This window comes from Molossus molossus, unplaced genomic scaffold (assembly GCF_014108415.1).
Source record: "Molossus molossus isolate mMolMol1 unplaced genomic scaffold, mMolMol1.p scaffold_m16_p_7, whole genome shotgun sequence".
NCBI classification, from domain to species: domain Eukaryota; kingdom Metazoa; phylum Chordata; class Mammalia; order Chiroptera; family Molossidae; genus Molossus; species Molossus molossus.
Window position 1 is genome coordinate 31,328,338 of NW_023425401.1, and position 23,101 is coordinate 31,351,438.

The following is a 23,101-nucleotide window of genomic DNA, read 5'->3' on the forward strand; positions in this document are numbered from 1 at the left end:
TGCCCAATCCACTGAGCCACACTGGCTGGGTGCAAGTGGTTTTTAATCAAACCCTATAAAGCAGTTCTTAAGTTATAAAGTGTATGTTTTCACTTTTTTTCTCTATTGTCAATATGTCTATATTATTGTAATTGCAAGACATATTTGAATTTTGGGCTTATAAGCCATCGACATTTTAATTTTTTCTCCCTGAAATATATATATATTTATATATCCTTTAAAAAACTACATATATGCTATTAAGAGCACTTCTCAAACTCTTTTAAGATCCTGAATTTAGTTTATGATTAACATAAAGTGACGGAAAAAAGTAACATATATTTACAGAGGTATGTGTTTAATGACTTTCTTGATATTTTGCATCAGCCTCTGTAAATGTTTTTCTTCAAGGTGAATGACTTTGTGAGGGATAAATTCATGCACAGAGATGGTTCGGTCCCACTTGCCGCAGAGATTCTCGCCGGAGGCTGTGTAAGTACCCTTTGCTCATCTCCACAGTCTCAAGCTCTGTCTCACCCACGTGCCAACACCGTGGTAAACACGCGTGGACCACGGCTTCTGTTCAACCACAGATCCTGTCCAAGGCCGAGTCCACTGGGGCGCCTGGGCGGCTCCTAGCCTGCGGACCGTCCTGAGCTGGAAGGGTAACTGTTTCTGATCTCACTGCCTGTGAAGCCATGCCTGTTACATGTGTCATTGCTTGCGGTTGGTCCTGCAGGAGAAGTCCTTTGGGGCAGAAGTGTTTGGCCTTTGAACGATCTTTGCAAACCTTTTCCACAGTTAATTTTTAGTATGTTCTTTCTTCATGGCCCCGTGTGCTGGGTCGGGCACTAAAATGTGTGGTTGGACGGCGGCAGCCATAGCTCCCTGCTTTGCTTTACCACCCACGCGCCGGCCGCCCTTCCCGCTCCCCAGCGCCCCCGGGAGGAGGCTCCTGGGAAATAACTGGCTGGGTGCACTCTGCTTGTCAAACACGCTTGGAATGAGCATTTCTTTCTGTGGATGAACAACCTGCATCGTGTTCTTAGGCTCAGCCAAACATGTCTTGTTTTATCTCGTGTACAGGTTTGTTCATGTGAAGGTAAATACTTCGAGTAAATTAAACTCTTATACAAAGAATGGTGCTGTTTCAAGATAAGGTTGGTTAAATAAACAGTCTTTGATCACTAGGGCAATGCAGTATTGGTATATTTTCCATTTAAACCTACATTTCTTTTCTTACAAGAAAGATTAGGTCACTTTTATTTTTTTTTAATTAGCTTGTTCTGTTCAGGCAACAGTGTTCATAACATAATCTGTTTTTTTAAAAATCATTGAGTTTAGAAGCTGGGCAAATACCTGGGAATATTAAACCTTTGTTTGGAAAGGGCCTATTGTCCTGTGTCACGTTGAATGGGGTTCCTTGAATGCGGCAGGAGCTCAGAAGTCCTAGCTCCTGGTAATTCTTAAGAGATGGATGGACTCGGGCTCCTGCCTGCCTCCCTGTTTGATCACTGACCTGTCATAGGCGGCCAGGTAGGATCCCCTTGTCCGGTAACTTTAGGAGCATTCAGGATAAAAAGGGAGCCTTTAATGTCCTAAATAAAAAAGGGTGCACACACAATAATAATCAAAAAGAACATGAAGAGTTGTAGAAACTGCTCTTCATTTAAAGCAACCAGTTTCCATGTGAGTCCCTAGGTTTTCTCACTTTAAATAGTGGTGGTTTCTAGCCTGTCCCACAGGCTGTTCCAAGGGGCTGGGGACAGCAGGCTGTTTTGTAGGTTGGGTGGGTTTGTTTTATCTTTTTAAAAAGTCAGGTTTTAAACCTGCTGAAAAGACATGATTATATATCTCCGTAAGAATTTAAAATGTGAAATTAATTATGTGATACTGCTCAAGATTTTGGCATAATCTAGAGGTTTATTTTCTTTTTAATGAAAGCATTTTGCCTGCACATGGGTCCGGGTGCCAAGGAGATTGGTTGTGGCACGTATTGTCTACCCTAGGTGGTCTTGTTTTCTCCTGTGGTCGCCCATTTCAAACACAAAGCCCAGATCAGCATCAGAAGTGGTGCCTCGTCATTGTAAGAGGTGCAGCCCTTTTTCAAACCTGATCTAAACACAGGCTTAAAATTGGAGCCAGTTGGGCTTTACAGCTACTTAAAATATCTGTGAAATGAGGTTTGCCATCCTTCATCTCAGAAGCTGGTAGACAGTGGTCCTCAGTGTTTCAAGTCTCCTGTTTTGCCTATTCCCCCCCCTCCCCCACCGCCCAGTCATGGCTTTAAAGAGGTAAGAGTTTATTTTCCAGGTAAGCAATCCTGTAGGTAGCAGATACTCCAGGCCCCTTTAGATCTCTGAGTGGTGGGGTGGATGAGTCCATTTCCATGGTGGTGTTTTCGTAGCAGGAGGAGCTCTTTGCAGCCTGTGGCAGTCTCCCGATCACCCAAACCGGCCACGCACCTTAGAAAGTCCTTGTGAGTCCTCAGCCTGGCTGTCCAATTGGGAAAACAAAGGGTTTTGAAAAGTCATGTCACATGAGTGGCTCCCCTTCTTAGTTCACCCAAGCATTTCCAGGCCTTGGCTTTTAAGTCCCTGGGGAGCTCACCCTGCTTCATTACGACTGTGAATTAGTACACACGGCTGACTTCTGCACTTGTAATCAAAGCTACTCATTTCTTTGAAGAAAGTCTTTTCTGTTTTATAATCTGTTTTCTGCAGAGGTCTTTGTCTCATAACTTTCACAGCGCTTAGCTAAAGTAATAATATGATATATTTTATTTGATTTTTTTAGAAAAACAAAAGTGATAATAAATTTAGAGGAAAATTTTTGGAGGAAAAAGGGAGTAAAATGAATCCCATTCATGCATTTAGTTTTGACGTAGTATCAGTAACAAGTGATTAAAAAATACTATTGTCTTTGATTGACATATATAAAAAGGTGAATCTATTTTTATTTATTTTTAATGAATTTATTAGTTTTTGTTACAGATGTTTCTCCCCCACTGATTCCCCCCTCCCCCACCCTCCCTGCCCTGTCCCCAGCTTTGTTGTCTGTGTCCATTGTTCATGCATACATGCATATAAGTTCTGCGGTTTGTCTCTCCCCCACCACTCCCTCTTCTGGGGATTGTCAGTCTGTACCCCACTTCCACGTCTCTGAGACTACCCTATTCCTCAGACTGTTATGCTCATTATATTCCACAAATAAGTGAGATCATATGATACTTGTTTTTCTCTGTTTGGCTTGTTTCACTTAGGATGATACTTTCCAGGTCCCTCCATGTCGTCTCAAAGGATAAGAGATCTTTCTTTCTTACAGCTGCGTAGTACTCCATTGTGTATATGTACCACTGCTTTTTTATCCATTTGTCTACTGATGGACACTTGGGCTGTTTCCAGATCTTAGCTATTATAAATAGTGCTGCTACGAACATGGGGGTACATATATTCTTTCTGATAGGTGTTTCAGGCTTCTTAGGGTATATCCCTAGAAGTGGGATCACTGGGTCAAATGGAAGTTCAATTTTTAATTTTTTGAGGTAACACCATATTGTTTTCCATAGTGGCTGCACCAGTCTGCATTCCCACCAGCAGTATACTAGAGTCCCCTTTTCTCCACACCCTCGCCAACACTTCTTGTTTGCTGATTTGTTGATGGCGGTCATTCTGACAATTGTGAGGTGATACCTCATTGTTGTTTTAATTTACATCTCTCTGATAATTAGTGGTGTTGAGTATTTCTTCATATGTCTCTTAGCCATTTGTATGTCCTGTTTGGAGAGGTGTCTATTGAGTTCCTCTGCCCATTTTTTAATTGGGTTCTTTGTCTTCCTTTTGTTGAGCTGTAAGAGCACTCTATATATTTTGGAAATTAACCCCTTATCTGATATATCATTGGCAATTATGCTCTCCCATACAGTGGGTTCCATTTTGACGGTTGTTACTTTTGCTGTGCAGAAGCTTTTGAGTTTGAAGTAGTCCCATGTGTTCATTTTCTCCTTTGTTTCTGTTGCCTTAGGAATGTATCAGTGAAAATTCTGCTGCGTACGATGTCTGAAATTTTGTTTCCTACAGTTTCTTCTAGGATTTTTATGGATTCATGAGTCACATTTAAGTCTTTTGTCCATTTTGAGTTTATTCTTGTGTATGGTATAAATTGATGGTCCAGTTTAATTTTTTGGCATGTAGCTGTCCAATTTTTTCAACACCATTTATTAAAGCGGCTGTCTTTACTCCACTGTATGCTCTTGCCCCCTTTGTCAAATATTAATTGAGCATATTGTCTTGGGTCCATTCTGGGTTCTCTATTCTGTTCCATTGATCTATCCGCCTGTTCTTGTGCCAGTGCCAGGCTGTTTTGAATATAGTGGCTCTGTAGTATAACCTGAAATTTGGTAATGTGATCCCTCCAACTTTGTTGCTCTTTTTCAAGATTGCTGTGGCTATTCAGGGTCTTTATTGTTGCATATGAACATTTGAAGTATTTGTTCTAGTTCTGTGAAGTATATCATTGGTATTTTAATGGGGATTGCATTTAATCTGTAGATTACTTTGGGTAGTATGGACATTTTAATGGTGTTAATTCTTCCAATCCATGAACAAGGTATGTGCTTCTACTTTTTTATATCTTCCTCTATTTCTTTTTTCAAACCTGTAGTTTTCTGCGAATAGGTCTTTTATTTCGTTGGTTAAGTTTATTCCTAGATATCTTAATTTTTTGCTGCGATAGTAAATTGGATTTTTTTTTAGTTTCTCTTTCTATAAGTTCATCATTGGTGTATAAGAATGCCGTCAATTTCTTGACGTTAATTTTGTATCCTGCTACTTTGCCAAATTCATTTCTATCTCTTCCTGGTTCAGTTTTGGGAGACTATGTGTTTGTAGAAATTTGTGCATTTCACTTAGATTATCGAATTTGTTGCCATATAATTGTTCGTAATATTTGTTAACAATTCTTTGTATTTCTATGGTGTCTGTTATTATTTCTCCTCTTTCATTTCTGATTTTGTGTATTTGGGTTCTCTCTCTTTGTTTCTTGGTGAATCTAGCTAAGGGTCCTTTAATCTTGTTTATCTTTCCAAAGAACCAGCTCTTTGTTTCATTGAGCCTTTGAATTGTTTTTTTGGTCTCCATGTCATTTATTTCTGCTCTGATCTTTACTATTTCCTTCCTTCTACTTGCTCTGGGGTTTTCTTTTTGTTTGCCTTCTAGTTCTGTAAGTTGTGAGGTTAAATAGTCTATTAGAACTTTTTCTTGTTTCTTGAGGTAGGCCTGTAGTGCTATGAACTTCCCTCTCAGAACTGCTTTCACTGCATCCCATAGATTTTGTGTTGTTGTGTGTTCATTTTCATTAGTTTCCAGGAAGATTTTAATTTCCTCCTTAATCTCCACAGTAACCCATTCACTGTTCAATAACTTGCTATTTAGCCTCCATGTTTTCAAGTGTGTTTGCATGTTCTTGTTGCAGTTGATTTCTAGTGGCATGCCATTGTGATCTGAGAAGATGCTTGATATGATTTCAATATTCTTGTACTTGTAGAGGCTTAGTTTGTGCCCGAACACGTGGTCTATCTTTGAGAATGTCCCATGTGCACTTGAGAACAATGTAAATTCTGCAGTTTTGGGGTGTAATTTTCTGTAGATATCTATTAAATCTATTTTATCTAGCGCTTCATTTAGAGTCTGTATCCTTGCTAAATTTTTGTCTAGATGATCCAGTGATGTCAGCAGGGTGTTGAAGTCCCCTACGATTGTATTGCTGTTGATTTCTCCTTTGAAGTTCTCCAAAAGATTTTTAATATATGTTGGTGCTCCTATATTGGGTGCATATATGTTTACCAAGGTTATATCTTCCTGTTGGATAGATCCTTTCAATATTATGTAGTGACCTTCTTTGTCTCTAGTTATAGTCTTTATTTTGAAATCTCCTTTATCAGATATGAGTATTGCTACCCCAGCTTTCTTTTTCTTTTCGTTTGCTTGAAAGATTTTTTTTCATTCCTTCACTTTCAACCTATATGAGTCTTTTGTTGTGAGGTGGGCCTCTTGTAAACAACATATATGTGAGTCATGCTTTCTTATCCAGTCAGCTATTCTGTGTCTTTTTATCGGAGCATTCAAACCATTCACATTTAAGGCGATAATTGATATGTACCTCTTTATTGCCATTTTTGTTTAGTGTGGTTCTATTTTTTTTCCTATTTCTTCTACTAATTACAGCAGTCCTTTTAGCATATCTTGCAGTGATGGTTTGGTGTTAACATATTCCCTTAGCCTTTTTTTTTTTTTTTTTTGTCTGGGAAGCTCTTTAGTTGACCTTCTATTTTGAATGATGGCCTTGCTGGGTAGAGTAGTCTTGGATTCAGATCCTTGTTTTTCATGACCTTGATTATTTCATGCTGCTCCCTTCTGGCCTGTAGTGTTCCTGTTGAGAAGTCAGCTGAGAGCCTTACAGGGTTTCCTTTGTAGATAACCTGTTGCTTATCTCTTGCTGCCTTTAGGATTCTCTCTTTGTCTTTAATTTTTGGCATTTTAATTACTATGTGTCTTGGTGTGGGCCTTTTTGGGTTCTTCTTACTTGGGGCTATCTGTGCTTCTTGAACTTGAATGCCTTCTTCCTTCAATAAGTTAGGAAAGTTTTCTCACTATTTCTTCAAATATATTCTCTAATCCTTGCCCATTTTCTTCCTCTTCGGGGACTCCTATGATGCGAATGTTATTACGTTTTCAATTGTCCCACAGTTCTCTTAAGCTGTCTTCCTGTTTTTTAATTGTTTTTTCCTTTTGGTTTTCTGATTGGTTGATTTTTTTCTACCCTGTCTTCTAAATCACTGATCCAGTCCTCAGGCTCTTCTATTCTGCTGGTTAGTGCTTCCATTGTGTTCTTAATTTTTGCTATGTCATTCTTCATTTCCACTTGTTGGTTTTCAATATTTCTATATCTTTACTCATGGTGCTGATATCCTTACTCATGCTGTTGAGCTTCCTCAAGATTATGGCTCTGAACTGTACCTCTGATAATTTGCTGAACTGCATTTCATTGATTTCATCTTCAACAGAGGTCTCTTGTTCTTTCATTTGGGATTTGTTTCTTTGTTTCACCATTTTGGCTATCTCAGTGGGTTTTGGAGCCTGCCAAATATTCCCTGTGGGTATTGGTGTCCTGCTGTTTGTGGCTCCCTCTGCTGGGTTTGGATGAGCCTGGGTGGGCCCACATTAAACATCACTGTCAAGTTTTACTTTCCTGGGTAGATTTGCAAGCCCAAGAAAGTTTCAGTTATCCTGTAGCCCCTTCTTGGAGGCTAGTAGTCTCAGTTACTCAGTTCCTTGGACTGTAGCCCTGGTGTTCTGCATAAGAGAATTTCCAGAGGGTGGGATAGATGCTGGTTGATAATGAGCCTCAGTTTGCATTTCTTTGCCTCACCTGGGAAAGGCTGAATCTACGAGGGTGGGGGGGCTGCTGCATTTCCCACAGCTCTGGGAAGGAGCACACTGGCCACCGTCCTTTGTGGCCGCAACTCAGAAAAAACTCTGAGTGCCCTCCAAATCCCGGATGTCCCCACAGAGTTCCAGCCCTGTCTGCCCCCCCCCCTGCTGTAGCCCCCCAGGTGAATGGCTGTGGCTATTTTTGTGCTCTTTTCGGCTGTCTGCACTGTGGAGCGGGGCTTGGTCTTTATTCCCCAAGGGCGCTGCTCACAGCTAAGATTGCTGCTGTCCGTGGGCTCCCAGCCCGCCACCCTCTCGTGCCTCCACAGATCCTACCAGTGTCCCTGGTTATATGGTCCTGTCCTGCTGCTTTTCTGTTGCTTTTTTCTGAGGATTTGTCTTTATTTTAGTTGCAATTCCCGTTTGGTCCTGGGAGATCGTCTGTGTAGGTTCCATTCACTCCACCTCCATTTTCACTTCCTCGTGAATCTATTTTTAAACTCACTTTTTTGCACATTTAGTTTTAGTTTAGAGCACTGTGAAGAGTTCTACTTCAGTTTTCTGAGTATTTTTGTGGATTCACACTTACCAGTAGTTATATATTCAGCACAGTTCAAAATAAAACTAGCCACGGAGACTGGGGTTTTACATACTACTCGTCTGAAAGGTTCTAGTGCTGTGAGTTTGTTCCCATACGTTGGTTTTCTGCTTTCTAAATTAGGCTAGACGTTGTAGGAGTTTTGACAGAGACCTAGATCTTCAGGTGTCTCTGCACAAAATATATATATACGTTCTGTTTCTTTCCAGCCTTCCCCTTCTTGGGTCAGGAGCGCAGCCCCTGCAGGGAGCGGTGCTTGGCCAGCACTGTCAGTAACAGCAGGGGCGCTCAGATGGGGCAGAGGAGAGGGGCCTGTCAGCACCACCCGTTTCCAGTTAGGTTCCCAGTGACTTTGAGAACTGATATGATCTCTAGTATATTGTAGTTATTGCTGTTTTGCTGTTACTTTAAGAAGGGAAGAAAAAAATAACATGATCTGTGGGTTGCAGTCCTTAATTCAACAAAATAAGTGTGCATTGACTGTCTCCTATGCATCTAGTGGAATAACAGGTTGAAATCCCCAGGGGGGGGGCGGGGGGAGCTGGAATCTTTAGTTTGTGATCCTTGGATGTTTATGTCATCAGATAAAATGGTGCCATGACTGGTTTCGAGGAAGATAGACATATGATCATCAATTTATTTGGCATGAAAAGCAACATTGAAATGAAGAAAATGGAATATTATTCACTAGAAAAAAATATCAAAAAAATGAACTTCTGTCTTATAAAGCTCATATCATTAAAAATTATTTACATACCAATAAAAAATAATAGTATTCTGTAATAATTTTTGGAAAGATAAATCAGCATTTTTTTTTTTTTAATCCTCATCCGAGGACACTTTTTTGTTTTTTGTTCAGATAGAGTGGGAGGGAGAGAGAGAGAGAGAAACATTGACAAGAAAGGGACACATTGAGTGGTTGCCACCTGCACGACCCAACCAGGGCCAGAGACAAACCACAACCGAGGTACGCGCCTTCAGCGGGAACCGAACCCGGGTCTCTCTGGACCGCAGGCCAACGCTCTAACCGCTGAGCCAAACTGGCCAGGGCAGCATGTTTTTTTGAATGCTAGTCCTTTGATAAACTCCCACTGTATTTTTCTGTTGAGATACATACACACACATACATGCACAGTGATGAATGTGTATACATGTAAATATATCTAACGCTTATGGGAGTCTATGTTTGTTTTAAGTGGGAAAAATGATTGATATGCTCATGTCACTGGTGCTGAAATGGATTGGGGAGAATATCACCATTGGGCCAAACATGGCACAAAGAGCAATCTTAAACTGCTGGTCTCCTGCAAGGAAATGTGCCCTATTGTTGTCGCCGGTATTTTCAATTTAATGGTAATTCCCACGTGCGTGATATTTTTATGCCTGTTTGTGTAGCATGTATCAGATACCATTTTTAAGGCAAGTTTTTGTTATTTGTCTTGTTTTGCATCACATTCAGTTGCAGTTAATTTTTAAGATTTTGGGAAACAGAAAGATGCGGACACCCATGTGCATACCTCTTAGCTGATGACAGCAAACCTGACCAATGCATCCGGAGCCCCCTCATGTGCCTGTCCCAGTAGGTCTCGCGCCTCATTCCCCGAGAGCTACCCCTATCCTGAAATGGGCGTTTTTCATCTCCATGCCTGTCTTTATACGTTTCACTACATTTGAGGTATTCCCTAAGCCATAGAATGTTTGCTTTTGCTGCTTCATTCTGACACGGTGCTGCAGGAACAACCTCGAGGGCTCCCGCGTCGATGCCTTTGCATTTTTTCCCATCAGTGTAACTCATGCTTTGCTTGTCAGAAGAGAGTACAGTGATACCTCAGTTCTCGAACGCCTCGGTTTTCGACCAAATCGGGAATCGAGAAACTTTTGTCTCGGAATCCGAACAAATATTTGGAACTCGAACTTCCGAGATGAGCCAAGTTGAGCCGAATGGCGTTCATTCGGCCCAGCGCGCCTTGCTTGCGTCATCAGTGTGAGTGCAGAGAGAGAGTCACGCTTTGTGGAGTCACGCTTTCTTATTGTTTTCATTGCTTCGGTTCTCGAACAATTCGGTTCTCGACCGTCCTCCTGGAACGAATTATGTTCGAGAACCGAGGTATCACTGTAGTAATTTTCAGATGTCTTGTGGCATGCAGTGAGTATGTCTGTTACAGATGTGCATATTTATAGGATTTTGTACAGATAGAGTTGGAACCAAGTATTTCTTTAACCAGGGTTTTGTAATTTGGGGTTTCTTTCCGAGACTAACGTCATTTCTTCAGTGTTACCATTTAAGCTCATGTCCGGTACAGAGTAAATTAAAAATTGTAACCCTCCCTACTCCCAACACACCTACTTCCTGCCTCCCTTATGTCCCCCCTCCTTCCTAATGGGGATGATTTTAGTTGTGTTTCTCCATCATTGAAGAGGAGAGGTGCCCTGGTCATCTGTTGTTATATAACAAGTCATCCTAAAACTTAGTGGCTTCAAATAGCAATTTATCTTTTTTTTTTTTTTTTGCCTTCTTTTTAGTCCTCACCTGAGAATATGTTTTTATTGACTTTGAGAGAGAGAGGGGCAGGGGACAGAGAGAGAGAGAGAGAGAAACAAACATCGATGTGAGAGAGAAACGTCATTCGGTTGCCCCCTGTACACACCACAACCGGGGATCGAATCCACAACCTAAGTATGTGCCCTGATCAGGAATTGAACCTGAAACCTTTCTTGGTGCACAAGACAATGCTCCAATCAACTGAGCCCCCCAGCCAAGGCACAATTTATTATTATTATCTCTCGTGATTCTGTGGGGTGACTAGGTTGAGCTGGATACTTCTCACTTGTGATCTCCCTGTGGTTATGGGCAGCTGGGCTGGAGTCCTCTGAAGGCTTGACTGAGACAGCGTCTAAGTCGGCGCACATTTGTGGCTGGTGGTGATGCTCACTGTTGGCTAGGAGCAGCTGGGCTATTGTCCAGAGCACCTACTGTGACTTCTCTGTGGACCTTGAGCTTTTCAGACCTTGATTCAAAGAGGGAGCTTCTGAAAAGCAGGCATTCTAAGACTACTGAGCAAAAGCTGCAAGATTTCTTGTGATTTAACCTTGAATGTCACTTCTGCTGGATTCTATTGGTCAAATAAACCACCTACACCAGCCCTGGCTCAAGAGGTGAGAATTAGACTCTACCTTTCTATGAGAATAATAGCAAAAATTCTAGTTCTGGGAGGTTCTATAAGCAGTGTTCTAGGACAAGAACATCCATGTTGCCCTCTGCTTTATGAAGAGTTCATAATTAATCCCATGTCTTCTCTGGGATCAATTGCTGGATCTAGAACCCATTGCTGCTCCAGATTGCTCTTGGTTGCGGGGAGCAGAAACTCACTCACGTAGCAATAACTAAAGGAAGGCTTACCTTAAGGTTGTACATGAAATGAAATCAGAGGTTCTTGTGAATTGAGGCAGCTCTGGGAACTGGCGTCTTTCTCCATTTTCTCCTCTTACCTTCTCAGTCACTCTTACAGTGACCTAACATCCCCCTGCACATTTTTTTAAAGAGTATTTTGTTTGTTGTTTGGTTTGTTTTGTTTTTTTTGTTTTATCCTCACCCGAGGACATTTTTTCGTTTTTTTGTTCAGATGGAGTGGGAGGGAGACAGAGGAGCAGAGAGAGAGAAACATCGATGTGAAAGGGACACATCGAGTGGCTGCCACCCGCATGACCCAACCAGGGCCGGGGACAAACTGCAACTGAGGTACGTGCCCTTAGCAGGAACCGAACCCAGGTCTCTCTGGACCGCAGGCCGACACTCAAACCACTGAGCCAAACTGGCCAGGGCAGAACTGTTTTGTTTTTTTTAAGAGCAGTTTTAGGTTCTTAAAAAAATTGAAAAATGCAGAGATTTCCCATATACCTCCTGCCCCTACACACGCATAGCCTCCCCCATTATCGTCATCTCCCACCTGAGTGGTACATTTGTTACAATTGATGAACCTACAGTGACACATCATAGTCACCCAACATCCATAGTGACTTTAGGGGTCACTCTTGGTACATTCCATGGGTTTGGACAAATGAGTAGTGACATATATTTGTCATGACAATATCATACAGCGTATTTTCACTGCCCTAGACATCCTCACTGCTGTGCCTGTTCGTCTCCCCTCCGTCCCAGCTCTGGCAACAACTGATCCTTTTTACTCTCTTCATAGTTTTTTTGCCTTTTCCAGAATGTCCTATAGTTGAAATTATAGTATTTTATAGCCTTTCCAGATTGACTTTTTTCACTTAAATGGATTTAAGTTTCTTCTATATTTTCCAAGACTTGATAGATAGTTCATTTCTTCTTAGTTCTCAAAAATATTTCTTTGTCTAGAATACCACAGTTTACCCATTTACCTACTGAAGGACATCTTGGTTTCTTTTGAGTTTGGGCAGTTATAAATAAAGCTGCTGTGGACATCCTTGTGCAGATTCTTGTGGAAAACATATGCTCTTACCACCTTTTGGTAAATACCAAGGAGTAAAGTTGTTAGAATTTATGGTAAAAGTATGTTTAGCTTTATTATACATCTACAAACTGTCTTCCAAAGTGGTTGTACCTTTTTGTGATCCCTCCAGCAATGAATGAGAATTTCTGTTGTTCCATATCCTTGATAGCATTTGGTGATGTCAGTGTTCTGTGTGTCTTTTTGTTTTGTTTTGTTAATCCTCACCCGAGGATATTTTTCCATTGATTTTTAGATAGAGTGAGAGGGAGGGTGTGGGGAGGAAGGGAGAGAGAGAGAGAGAGAAACATCAATGTGAGAGAGATATATTGATTGGTTGCCTCCCGCACAATCCTGCCAGGGTTTGGGATCGAACCTGCAACCCAAGTACGTACCCTTGACCAGGAATCAAACCCTGGACCCTTCAGTCTAGCAGTTGCTGGGCCAACCGAGCCAGGGCATTCGGTACATCTTTTTACTATACTGATCCATTTCTTCTTTACCTCATGGTATTGACTTCCTCAAGAATTATCTTCATGTTCTTCTTGGCCATCTGGCTTCTCTCGATATGTTATGACCTTCAGCCTCTTTTCATTTTCAGTCCCAGCTAATTAACTCAAGTTGCTCATTTTGTTTTTTATTGACTTATGGAGAAAGGAAATTTCGTTGGCAAGGCTCACCTTTTTGCCATAGAGCAGTCTTGAGTCGTGACCCCACCTAGATAGCAATAGCTTTGCTTACTTAACAAATTCCTTTGTTTTAATCATCTATAAATGTGTTCAAACCCGTCTTGTACAATTTTGATTTTTAGCTTGAATTCTGTAAGTATTCACTTACTAGTGGTGTATGTACTTTTGTCATAAAATATGCCCCAAGCCATATTCCTTATGATGGAGCTTGAAATCTGTTGAGATTTCAGACCCAATCATATCAAGCCAGGGAGAAAATTTCCTCATGTAATGAACACATGTGCTCTGGCAGTCAGAGCTGGTGACTCAGACTGCCCGAAATGGATTTAAGTCCTACTTTTGTGATCTTTCTCTTCCCAGGGTCTTCTGTAGACATGTGGCCTCACAGTGCAGTTTTCTTAAGACGGGGTTTTTATTTCTCTGTGCACATATCCTAGTTGTAAATATTGAATGACACGAGGCTCAGTCATTAAGTTGAATTTCTGTGGGGTTGCTCCTATATAGCATGTCAAGTAGCCAAGATTTATTATCTGTTATTTTGATGCTATGGAAATAAGGTTATTTTTAATGCTTACATGTTTATAAATCATTTGTAGTTTAATGAAATCTCATTGTTAGTTGTATCAAATGTTATTGCTATTATTTGGAATATTCTCTGGAAGATTTTTTTCTGCATACTCCTAACCATGTAAGACCATATGGTAAGGTTTTTTTCTTTGTTTGTTTTTGGGGGGTTGTTTGTTTGCTCATCAGTGGTAATTTCTATTTTAGTAGATGGCTTACAGCAAGAGTAAAGTGAATTAACTTAGCCTTGCTTCATTGACAATACTTTTCATTCATTTCCATGTTTTTACAAACTTAAAATTGTACCAAACATACATATTTTAGTTAGGATCATATCACAGACATTTTCTATATTTCATGGTGTTATAATCATGATTTTTAATCATTAAAAAGAATAATCATATTAAAAGCTATGGTAGAAAACAAAGCAAAATAACCCACCCATAATTCTTTAGTTCTCACATTGTAAGTTTTCTTAATTTGTACTTTTGGTTTCTCTCTGTCTTCCACCTCTATTGACTGCAAGGCTTAGAGTCTAAGTCAGGCATTGTGTGTGATCCGTCATCGTGTTAAATATGGTCCTGCTTTGCTGCATGAGACCTGCCTATGGAACTTTGTGCTGACAGCTGCTACATCCTGGAACCTTGGGCAAAGCTTGACTAAACCGATATCTAAAAGTGCTGAAGACAGGACCCATGTCACTGTTATGCCTCTGTGCCTGGCATTGTGTCTGACATCGGGGAGAGACTTAAACATGTTTATTAACTAGACAAACACTTGACCAGAAGGTGTTGGTGATGAGGGCAGTTAATGTAGGGGAGTTGCCTGATACACTGTGTTGCTATTAACTTAGATACCGATGGTCAGTGTAGAGGCAGTAACTCCGTGGAGTGGAGTGAGGTTAAGGGAGAATGCAAAATGGCATAGCGCTTTGGAAGGTAGATTGGAGGTTTCTTACAAAGCTAAACATACTCTCATAGTAAGATCTGGCCATTGCACTCTGTGGTACTTACCCAAAATTGTTTGAAACCTGCAAAAGTATGTTTATAGCAGCTTTATTTACAACTGCCGAAACTTGGAAGAAACCAAGATGCTCTCTAGTAGGGGGATGGATAAATAAACTGTGGTATATCCAGACAATGGAGTGTGACTGAGGCCTCAAAAGAAAAAGCTGTCAAGCCTACATATCACTAAATGAAAGAAGCCAATCTGAAAAGACTACAAAATCTATGGTTCCAATCATAGACATTCAGGAAAAGGCAACACTATGGAGACAGTAAAAAGACCAGTGGGCCCGGCTGGTGTGGCTCAGTGGTTGAGCGTCGAACCATGCACCAAGAGGTCAATGGTTCGATTCCCAGTCAGGGCACATACCCAGGTTGTGGGCCCCACCCCCAGTGTGGGGCATGCAGGAGGCAGTCAGTTGATGTTCTCTCTTACCCATGTTTCTATCTCTCTTTCCCTCTCCCTTCCTCTCTAAAATCAATATAGAAAAAAAAATTTTTTTTAAAGACCAGTGACTGCCACAGGTTAGGGGGGGAGGGGAGAGAGGAATAAGTAGAGCACTGAGGATCTATAGGATAGTGAAAATACTCTGCGTAATATTATCATGACAGATATATGTCATTACATATTTCTCCAAACCCATAGAAGTACCAAGAGTGAACCCTAAGGTAAACTATGGATGTGTTACTGTGATGTGTCATAGCAGGCTCATCAATTATAGTAAATTTACTGCTTTGGTGGGGGATGTTGATTATGGGGAGGCTATGCATGTGGGGGAACAGGAGGTATATGGGAAACCTCTATACCTGAAACTGCTCTAAAAAAGAAAGGGGTGTGTGTGTGTGTGGTTTTTATTGATTTTGAGAGTGAGAGGGAGGGAGAGAGAGAGACAAACATCAGTGTGAGAGCACAACGCCGATCAGCTGCCTCCTGCACGCCCCCTACCAGGGATTGAGCCCACGAGCCAGGCACAAGCCCTTGACCAGGAATCCAACCAGCCCAGCCAACTGAGCCACAAGGGCCAGGGCAAAATAAGAAAGTCTTAAAAAAGAGAGAGAGCCAATAAATAGCAAAACAACCTAACCATGGCCATATCTACAGTTGGAAGTCTTTGAGAAGCCAAGGAGGCACCTCCATCACAATTTGCCCAGAAAGTCTTCTCGGGTAGAGGTGGGACTAAAGCCCTGGGCTGGGAGCAGACTTCGCTGCCCGCCCGCTTCTGTGACAGGCTCTTTCTCCAGACTTCTGCTTGGACTCTGGGCAAAATTCAAGAGGTATCTGATGACACTGAGGGTTCAGAGGGATGACCTGCCTGCCCAGGGGCTGCCTCGGGTGGCTCAGAAATGTCATCCTGTTAGGGGAAAGTTCAACGTGTGATGGACACTGCGCCAGCCAGATGTCTCTTCTCTGTTTCCCTCCCTTTTCCCTCTTTGGGGAAAGTCTCTGAGTTGTTTCACTTAACACAGTTCAAACATCGGCCCTCCTTCTGGTTTTCTAATAAATGGAGTAGGGGTTTGTTGTGATAGGAAAATATGAAGAAAGTTTGGGTCACAGCTCCCATATACTTAAGGTACTTTAGACATTGAACGTCTGTAAATCATTAAATGATTCTGGTAGTTGTAGTCAAAATAGACATGTCTAACGGGCAGAGCCCGAATGTGAACATATTTGACAGGTCTGTAACTTAATTGCTTTTTAGTGTCAGTCAAACAGATTCTACTTTGGTTTCTGGTCCAGGCTTCTATTCTGTAGTCCTATTAAAACCCTACGACAGTGATTTTCCACCCGTGTGCTGCAAGAGTTTTAAAACAAGCACTACCTGATGGTTTAGGCAGGGCGCTGACTTCTTTCCCCGTCAAATAAAAAAATGACAACAGCCAACACAACAGCCGTCCGGTGCGACTGGATCAAAAGTATACCTGTTTTCTTCCCTCTTTTTTTTTTTTTTTTTTTGTCAGATGGGCAAAAAATATATTTTTTGGTGTGACACAGAATTTTAGTAATGAGTTTATGTGTGCCATGAGATGAAAAAGGTTGAAAATCGCCCTATAAAGTTGAAAATGTACAACCTAATACTTGTGAAAGGTATAGCAGCGTAGCCTTTCTCTGCCTCACCGTGTAGTTAAGAGATTAAAGTAGGACATTTCAATTTGGTGTCTGTCTCAAAAACAATTAAGCGGTGAGAATCTGTTCTCTTTTCAAAGTTCTGAAAAATGTAATTACAGATTTGTTTTTTTGTTTGTTTTGTTTTTTTACTTATGAGCTTAATTTACACACAAAATCAAAGGGGAAATTCTGTATTGCCTTTCAGTTTAGAGATGCGCATTGATTCACAGCCTAACTCGGGGTATGTCCGTGTGGTAGGGCTGCCATAAGGGAATGCCACCGGCCGTGTGGCTTGATTACGAGAAGTTTATTTCTCGCGTCTGTGGAAGCTGGGAGTCCACGATCAAGGTGTCTGCAGATTTGGTCTCTCCTCACGCCTCTCTGCTTTGCTTGCTTGGCCGTGTTCTCGCTGTGTCCTCACATGGCCACCCCTCCGTCTATGCCTTGTCTGCATTGTGATCTCCTCCTCTGATAAGGACGCCAGTCCTGTCGGGTTAGGGCCCACCCCCAGGACCTCGATTTACCTTAAATCGACTCTTCAAAGGTTCTGTCTCCAAATAGAGTCACATTCTGAGGTGCAAGGTTAGGACGTCAGCACATAAAATTTGGAGGGATACAATTCAGCCCATAGCGCGAGGGGTCAAAATAGAGGTTTTGTTCTTAGCTTGCTGGGAAGGCTGATTCCTGATGGCAGTAGAGGATGATGCTCTTGCGAGGCACCAGCTCTGACACCCCCGTGCAGAGCCGGATGGAACGAGTGGCCTCCGGGCCTCTTGCCCCCTCAAGTTTGCCAGCTTCTCTGTGCAGTTGGTCAGGGCCTGTCTTTTATTTATTTTTAATCCTCACCCGAGGACATTTTTTCATTTTTTGTTCAGGTAGAGCAGGAGGGAGAGAGAGAGAGAGAAACATCGACGTGAAAGGTACACATTTGAGTGGCTGCCACCCGCACGACCAACCAGGGCCGGGGACAAACTGCAACCGAGGTACGTGCCCTTAGTGGGAACCGAACCCGGGTCTCTCTGGACCGCAGGCCGACGCTCTAACCGCTGAGTTAAACTGGCCAGGGCGGTCAGGGCCTGTCTTTAGAACTTATGAACATCCGTTGACTGCCATTGGGTACTGACTGCATTCTGTTTAATTTATTTACCACTATTTGCTGAATATGTGTTTTGTACCTGGGATCTTTAGATATAATGATAATACCTGTACTACCCACAAATTATTTTCATGTCTCCATTTAACATTGAGTTACTAAGAGAGTAAATGGAAAACATATCGAAGCTCAGATTTCTTAAGAAATCTTTATTTTCGAATTTATTCAAAAATCAAATAGTGTTATCACTTAAGTATTCATTTTATATGCAATGAAATCATTAGATATTTACTAATGTAGACTAGACCTTTTATGTAGTTACAATTTTACTTGTGTCCAAATAATCAAAATAATGTATTTAGGTTTTAGTTTAAAAAAAGTCATATTCCATAACTTCATATTAATCTATTTTTGACACATATAAGCACACATTTTAGAATATCAGTGCGTAATTAGATATTCTTAGCACATGTCATTTGTGAAAAGCACTTTAAATCTAAGTACATTCAATTGAGCATAATTAAAATATCAAGATACATATTCTTCATATACATTTTGCCACTTAATTTTTTAAGTAGCTATAAGTATCTACCATGTGAATTCAAATTAAAGGGAGGTGATTAAATTAAAGTTATAGTTAATGCTTTTAGTTTAAAATACTAACAGGAATTACACTGTTAAAAAAAATACACTGCTGTTTTCTGTGGACAACAGATTGATGACGAAATTGTTTTTTGTTGTTTTTTTTTTAATGCAAAGCTGTTAATATTTTCCATATATTCTCAAGACTTGCCTAGAATGGTTTCAGGTGGCAGGTCATAAGAAAGCATGTTTTCATCTTGTGGGATTTTTCCATTTTTGTTCAGATAGAGTGGGAGGGAGAGAGAGAGAGAGAAACATCGACATGAGAGGGACACATCAACTGGTTGCCTCCCGCACGACCCCAACCAGGGCTGGGGACGAACCGAAACCAAGGTCAGTGCCCTTGACCCAAATCAAACCCGCGACTCATTGGTCCGCGAGCCAACACTCTAACTGCTGAACCAAACCGGCCAGGGCTTGTTGGATTTTTTTACTCAAGTCCCCAGGTCCTGAGAAAGAATGTTCAGGGATGCTGTCTTGGTTAGTAAAGAAGCATTGGAGAAAGGCTTGTTTAGTTCAAAACAAGTGAAAGAAAATGATTTCTTGGGAAATATGAACTGGAGCTCCTAAACGGATCCTTTTGGTAATATATTTGGATATTTTATGCTAGTATTTCCTGTGGTTATAATAATGAGCAGTCAGCCTTGGCAAGTCCTTTGTAAGGCACGTATAACTTTAAAACATACTTGTTCACAATTATTAGAGCTAAAGTATGTTAATTTAAGATCATTTCTGTGAAAGTCTGTTCTTCGAGTGGAAAATTGGGCAGTTCATTAGGATTATGTTGCCTTTCGAAATATCTGATTTCTTGAAATTCTTGTTTTTGAAAAAGACAGATACGTCACTTCCCACAATGAAGTTACCTACGCAGAGTCCGAAGTGTTAACAGTGAACTAAATCATTGTATAGCAAGGCAGGGGGAACTGGGGTGAAAACTGTGAAAGGAAACAAAGAAAGCTCACAGAAGCGTCTGGACACTGAGCGAAAGCTGTGCTAGAAGCCACACTTCAGCTTCTTTGCAGACTGTCTGTCGATCCTGTTTCAGAGAGGAGGTATTAGAAAAACAAAAAAGAAAAAAAAAACCTATATTTTACTTCTAGCCATGAGGACTGTATCATGTGAACCATGAGAGCATTTGGAAGGAATGATGCTTTGTGTCAATAGACCCCTATTGATTTGAGAAGCCTGGTGCTTGGGTTTCCTGCTGACATCGTTGTAGCATCCAGAGTCCCATTTTTCTTTCTAGTTGCTCTCAGCCCTCCAGGATGCACAGGTGAATTTATGAAGACCCTGGCCTTTAGACAGGAATGACAGCAGCTGAAACTGTCATAGGGAAGTGGAAACTTACATTGTATTGATAGCAAGACGAAGCATCCAGCACCCACTTGGGATAGCTTTAAAAGCTCCCAGATTAGAAGTTGATCTTGACCATTAGGAGTCATTGTGTTGCCTTCACTTCTCACAGTCCTGCTACCTGGTCAGAAGAATGCACACTGTGCCTCATTTTGAGCAGTGGGGGACCTTTTGTGCTACCCACAATTTAGTCTTCCTCTCAGTCCCTTTTGTGACAGTGGTTCACGTTTTCAAAGTGATTTGCCACTGTTGGGGGCAGTGCACACCTGAATGGAACAGCGGAGACCAGTCCCACAAACAGAGTGCGGTGAAATATGCTAGTTATCTATCTGGCATTGTCGTTTTTACCAGCTCCCACCGTAGGGCACGATTAACCCTTTCTCAATAACAATAGTATTTCAGAATTAAAAATGGCCCCAGTTTATTGAATGTCTGCTTCAATTTAATTATGTTGAGTTTTACTTCACTCACTTAGGTGTGTTCTCACCCTACCCCCTTTTTTTCACTTGATATAGTATTTCCTACCAATCCTCAGTACAGCTGTGCTTTTCTCATAACAAACGTTTAACTTACAGGTGTCCAGGGAACAAAAAATTTGAGAACTCATTTGTACTGGCATTAAAGGAATCTGGTCAGTCAGGTTCACCTAACTAGAGTTTTGTCAGATATTTATTAATAGTAATCAATACCATTGATTGAGCACTACAGAATGCTGGGTACTGGGATAGGTGCTGGTACGTGTTTCCATTGAATCCGCACATAACCCTGTGAATAACAGCTCAGCTCCGTGCACCGTGAGGTGGGCATCGTGGTCGGCCTTGTTCACACCTGCTGCGCAGTGGACACACAGGATTTGTTGAAAGCATGAAGAGAGTTAATGTCAATGCGCCCATTTCACAGATGACAGAGTTTGGAGTAGGTAGGTTAAGAAGTCTGCCAAAGCCTAGGCTGTCAGTTGCCGTGCTGACTCCCAGCTGTGCCCCCCATTTCTTGGCCCATTGCTCTGCGTCAGTCACTGCGCTAGATGGTTGGTACCTACCACCTCACGGAGTCCTCACGGTGAGTCTGAATTGGTGTCAGCTCTGAGGTCCAAATACGAAGTCTAGGCCTTAGCAAGGTTGAGGACCTGCTGGAGGTCACGTACAAGGAAATGATGAAGTCTGAATTAAAATCCACGTTGCTCCCATCCTGAGCCACTGTGCTATGTTTAAGTAAAACTCACACCAGTATAATTATTTTGTAAGCCCATTTGAATGGAATTAGAAATATGTACTAGGTATACATGTCTGAGTCTAAACTATTCCTCAGGGATTCAGACTTGACATGATTTAGGGATTTTGCTGCCTATGGGCCTAGGGCTTCCTTACGATTTATTATCGAATCTACAAAGAAATGTTGGATGCATCAAATGGAAGTCTGCTATATTGTATCTGGGAAAAAAATCTTTCTTCCACATTTCTTGATGTACTTTTGTGTCTCCGAATCATTTATTATGTCTTCTAGACAGAGTCTCTTGAAGTCATGGGAATTCAAGTCCAAGTGACTAGATTAACCCAAGATTCAGGCAGATACTCTGTTTAAACAAGAAAGAAAAGAACTGCCCTGGCTTGTGTGCTCACTGGTTAGAGCATTGGCCCATGTACCCAAGAGTCACGGGTTCGATTCCCAGTCAGGAGCCCGTACCTGGGTTGCAGGTTCTATCCCTAGCCAGGGTCCTGTGGGAGGCAACCAATCACTGTCTCTCTCACATCAATGTTTTTCTCTCTCTCCCCCTTCCTCCCTCCCTTCCACTCTCTCTCTAAAAAAAAAAAAAAAAAATGGACGAAATGTCCTAAGGTAAGGATTAACAAAAAAGAAAGAAAAGAACTGAAAGCGAATCCATTTTAAAGCACAGACTTTTTGACACTGATCAAATCAGCATATTGGTTCTGAGCGAGGGTTAGGAATCAGGCTAGCCTGGGGTTCAGATTCTGTCTCCACTTTGGACAGAATTCTGTGCTTTTGTTTCCTCTCCAGAGTGGCTGATGGGAGAGAACACTGGAGTCCTCCACTGGGCTGTCCCCCCTCTTCTGGGAGACACCTCATGGATCAGGAACCATGGTTTGAAAAATATAGACGTTGCAAAAAATCCTTACAAAACTGGTCAGAGAGAATTCCCTTACCAGCCACTGAATTTCACGCAAGACTGTTGGCCTCCTGTTGTACAGTGTACTTTCAGACTCTACCATTCTTCCAGCTCGCTTTCTGTAAGTGGAGTAAAAAGAACAGCTCCTGAAGCTGGAGGCTGTCCCAGAAAGATGGACGAACTGTTCTGCTTTGTAGTCAATGGGACTGATGTGGAAATGGGTCAGAGCCAGCCCCCAGTCAAGATCAGGAAACCACAGTGACTCAGGATGCTCCCAGACATGTGAGTTGGGCAGAAAGGGACTTCTAGCTACACACAGAAGGGAGTATGATCTGCCATTGACTGTGCCGCCGGACAGCACTTCTGTGGACCTTTTAGGGCACTCAGTGACCTTGCATCTCTCTCTCTCTTTTTTCATTTATCTAGTCTTAGACTAAATTTTTAAAAATCACTGACGGAAAATGTGTATCAGTGCGTACTGATGATAGAGATTATCCACATTACTTTTTGTTCAGAATATTCCTGTCTTCAAACATCTTTAAGAAACCTTGCTGAGATTTTATTTAGGAAGATTGCTTTGAATTTTAAATGAATTTATGGGGGAAAATGGACACTTTCACAACATTTGACTATTACATTCATTTGTAGGAGAATGGACATTTTTTTTACATTTGCATTTTAAATTAGTTTACTGGCAAATTAACAACATTGAATCTCCCGGTCTAAGTCTCATACTTACTTCTCTGATAGTCAAATACTTATATCCCTTTTTTTAAAAAAAAAAATCTATATTTTCATCATTTTAATTGTATGTATTTCATGTTAGGTTATTAATGCCACTTATAAAGCATTGTTGATGTGAAAGATATTTTGGTATAGCGGGTCCATATTTCTCCTCTAAAGATATAATTAATGTAGTTGTTGTCTTCACCTGAGGATATGTTCCTGTTGATTTTAGAGAGGGCAAAGGAGGGAGGGAGAGAGAATAGTCACACTGATGCTAATATTCAAGGCTCATAGAGTTAAGCAATAAAATACTCTTGTT

The 23,101-nt window shown here is 41.3% G+C and overlaps 1 protein-coding gene across 2 annotated transcripts in view; it reads left to right on the forward strand.

The window, feature by feature from the left end:
- SLC25A13 (solute carrier family 25 member 13) overlaps positions 1-23,101 on the forward strand; it is a 188,821-nt gene that overhangs the window by 128,846 nt on the left and 36,874 nt on the right. For both annotated transcript variants that reach the window (XM_036247320.1, XM_036247321.1), the window contains exon 13: positions 391-471. In XM_036247320.1, the coding sequence (XP_036103213.1) occupies positions 391-471 (81 nt within the window). The remainder of the gene's footprint in view (positions 1-390; positions 472-23,101) is intronic.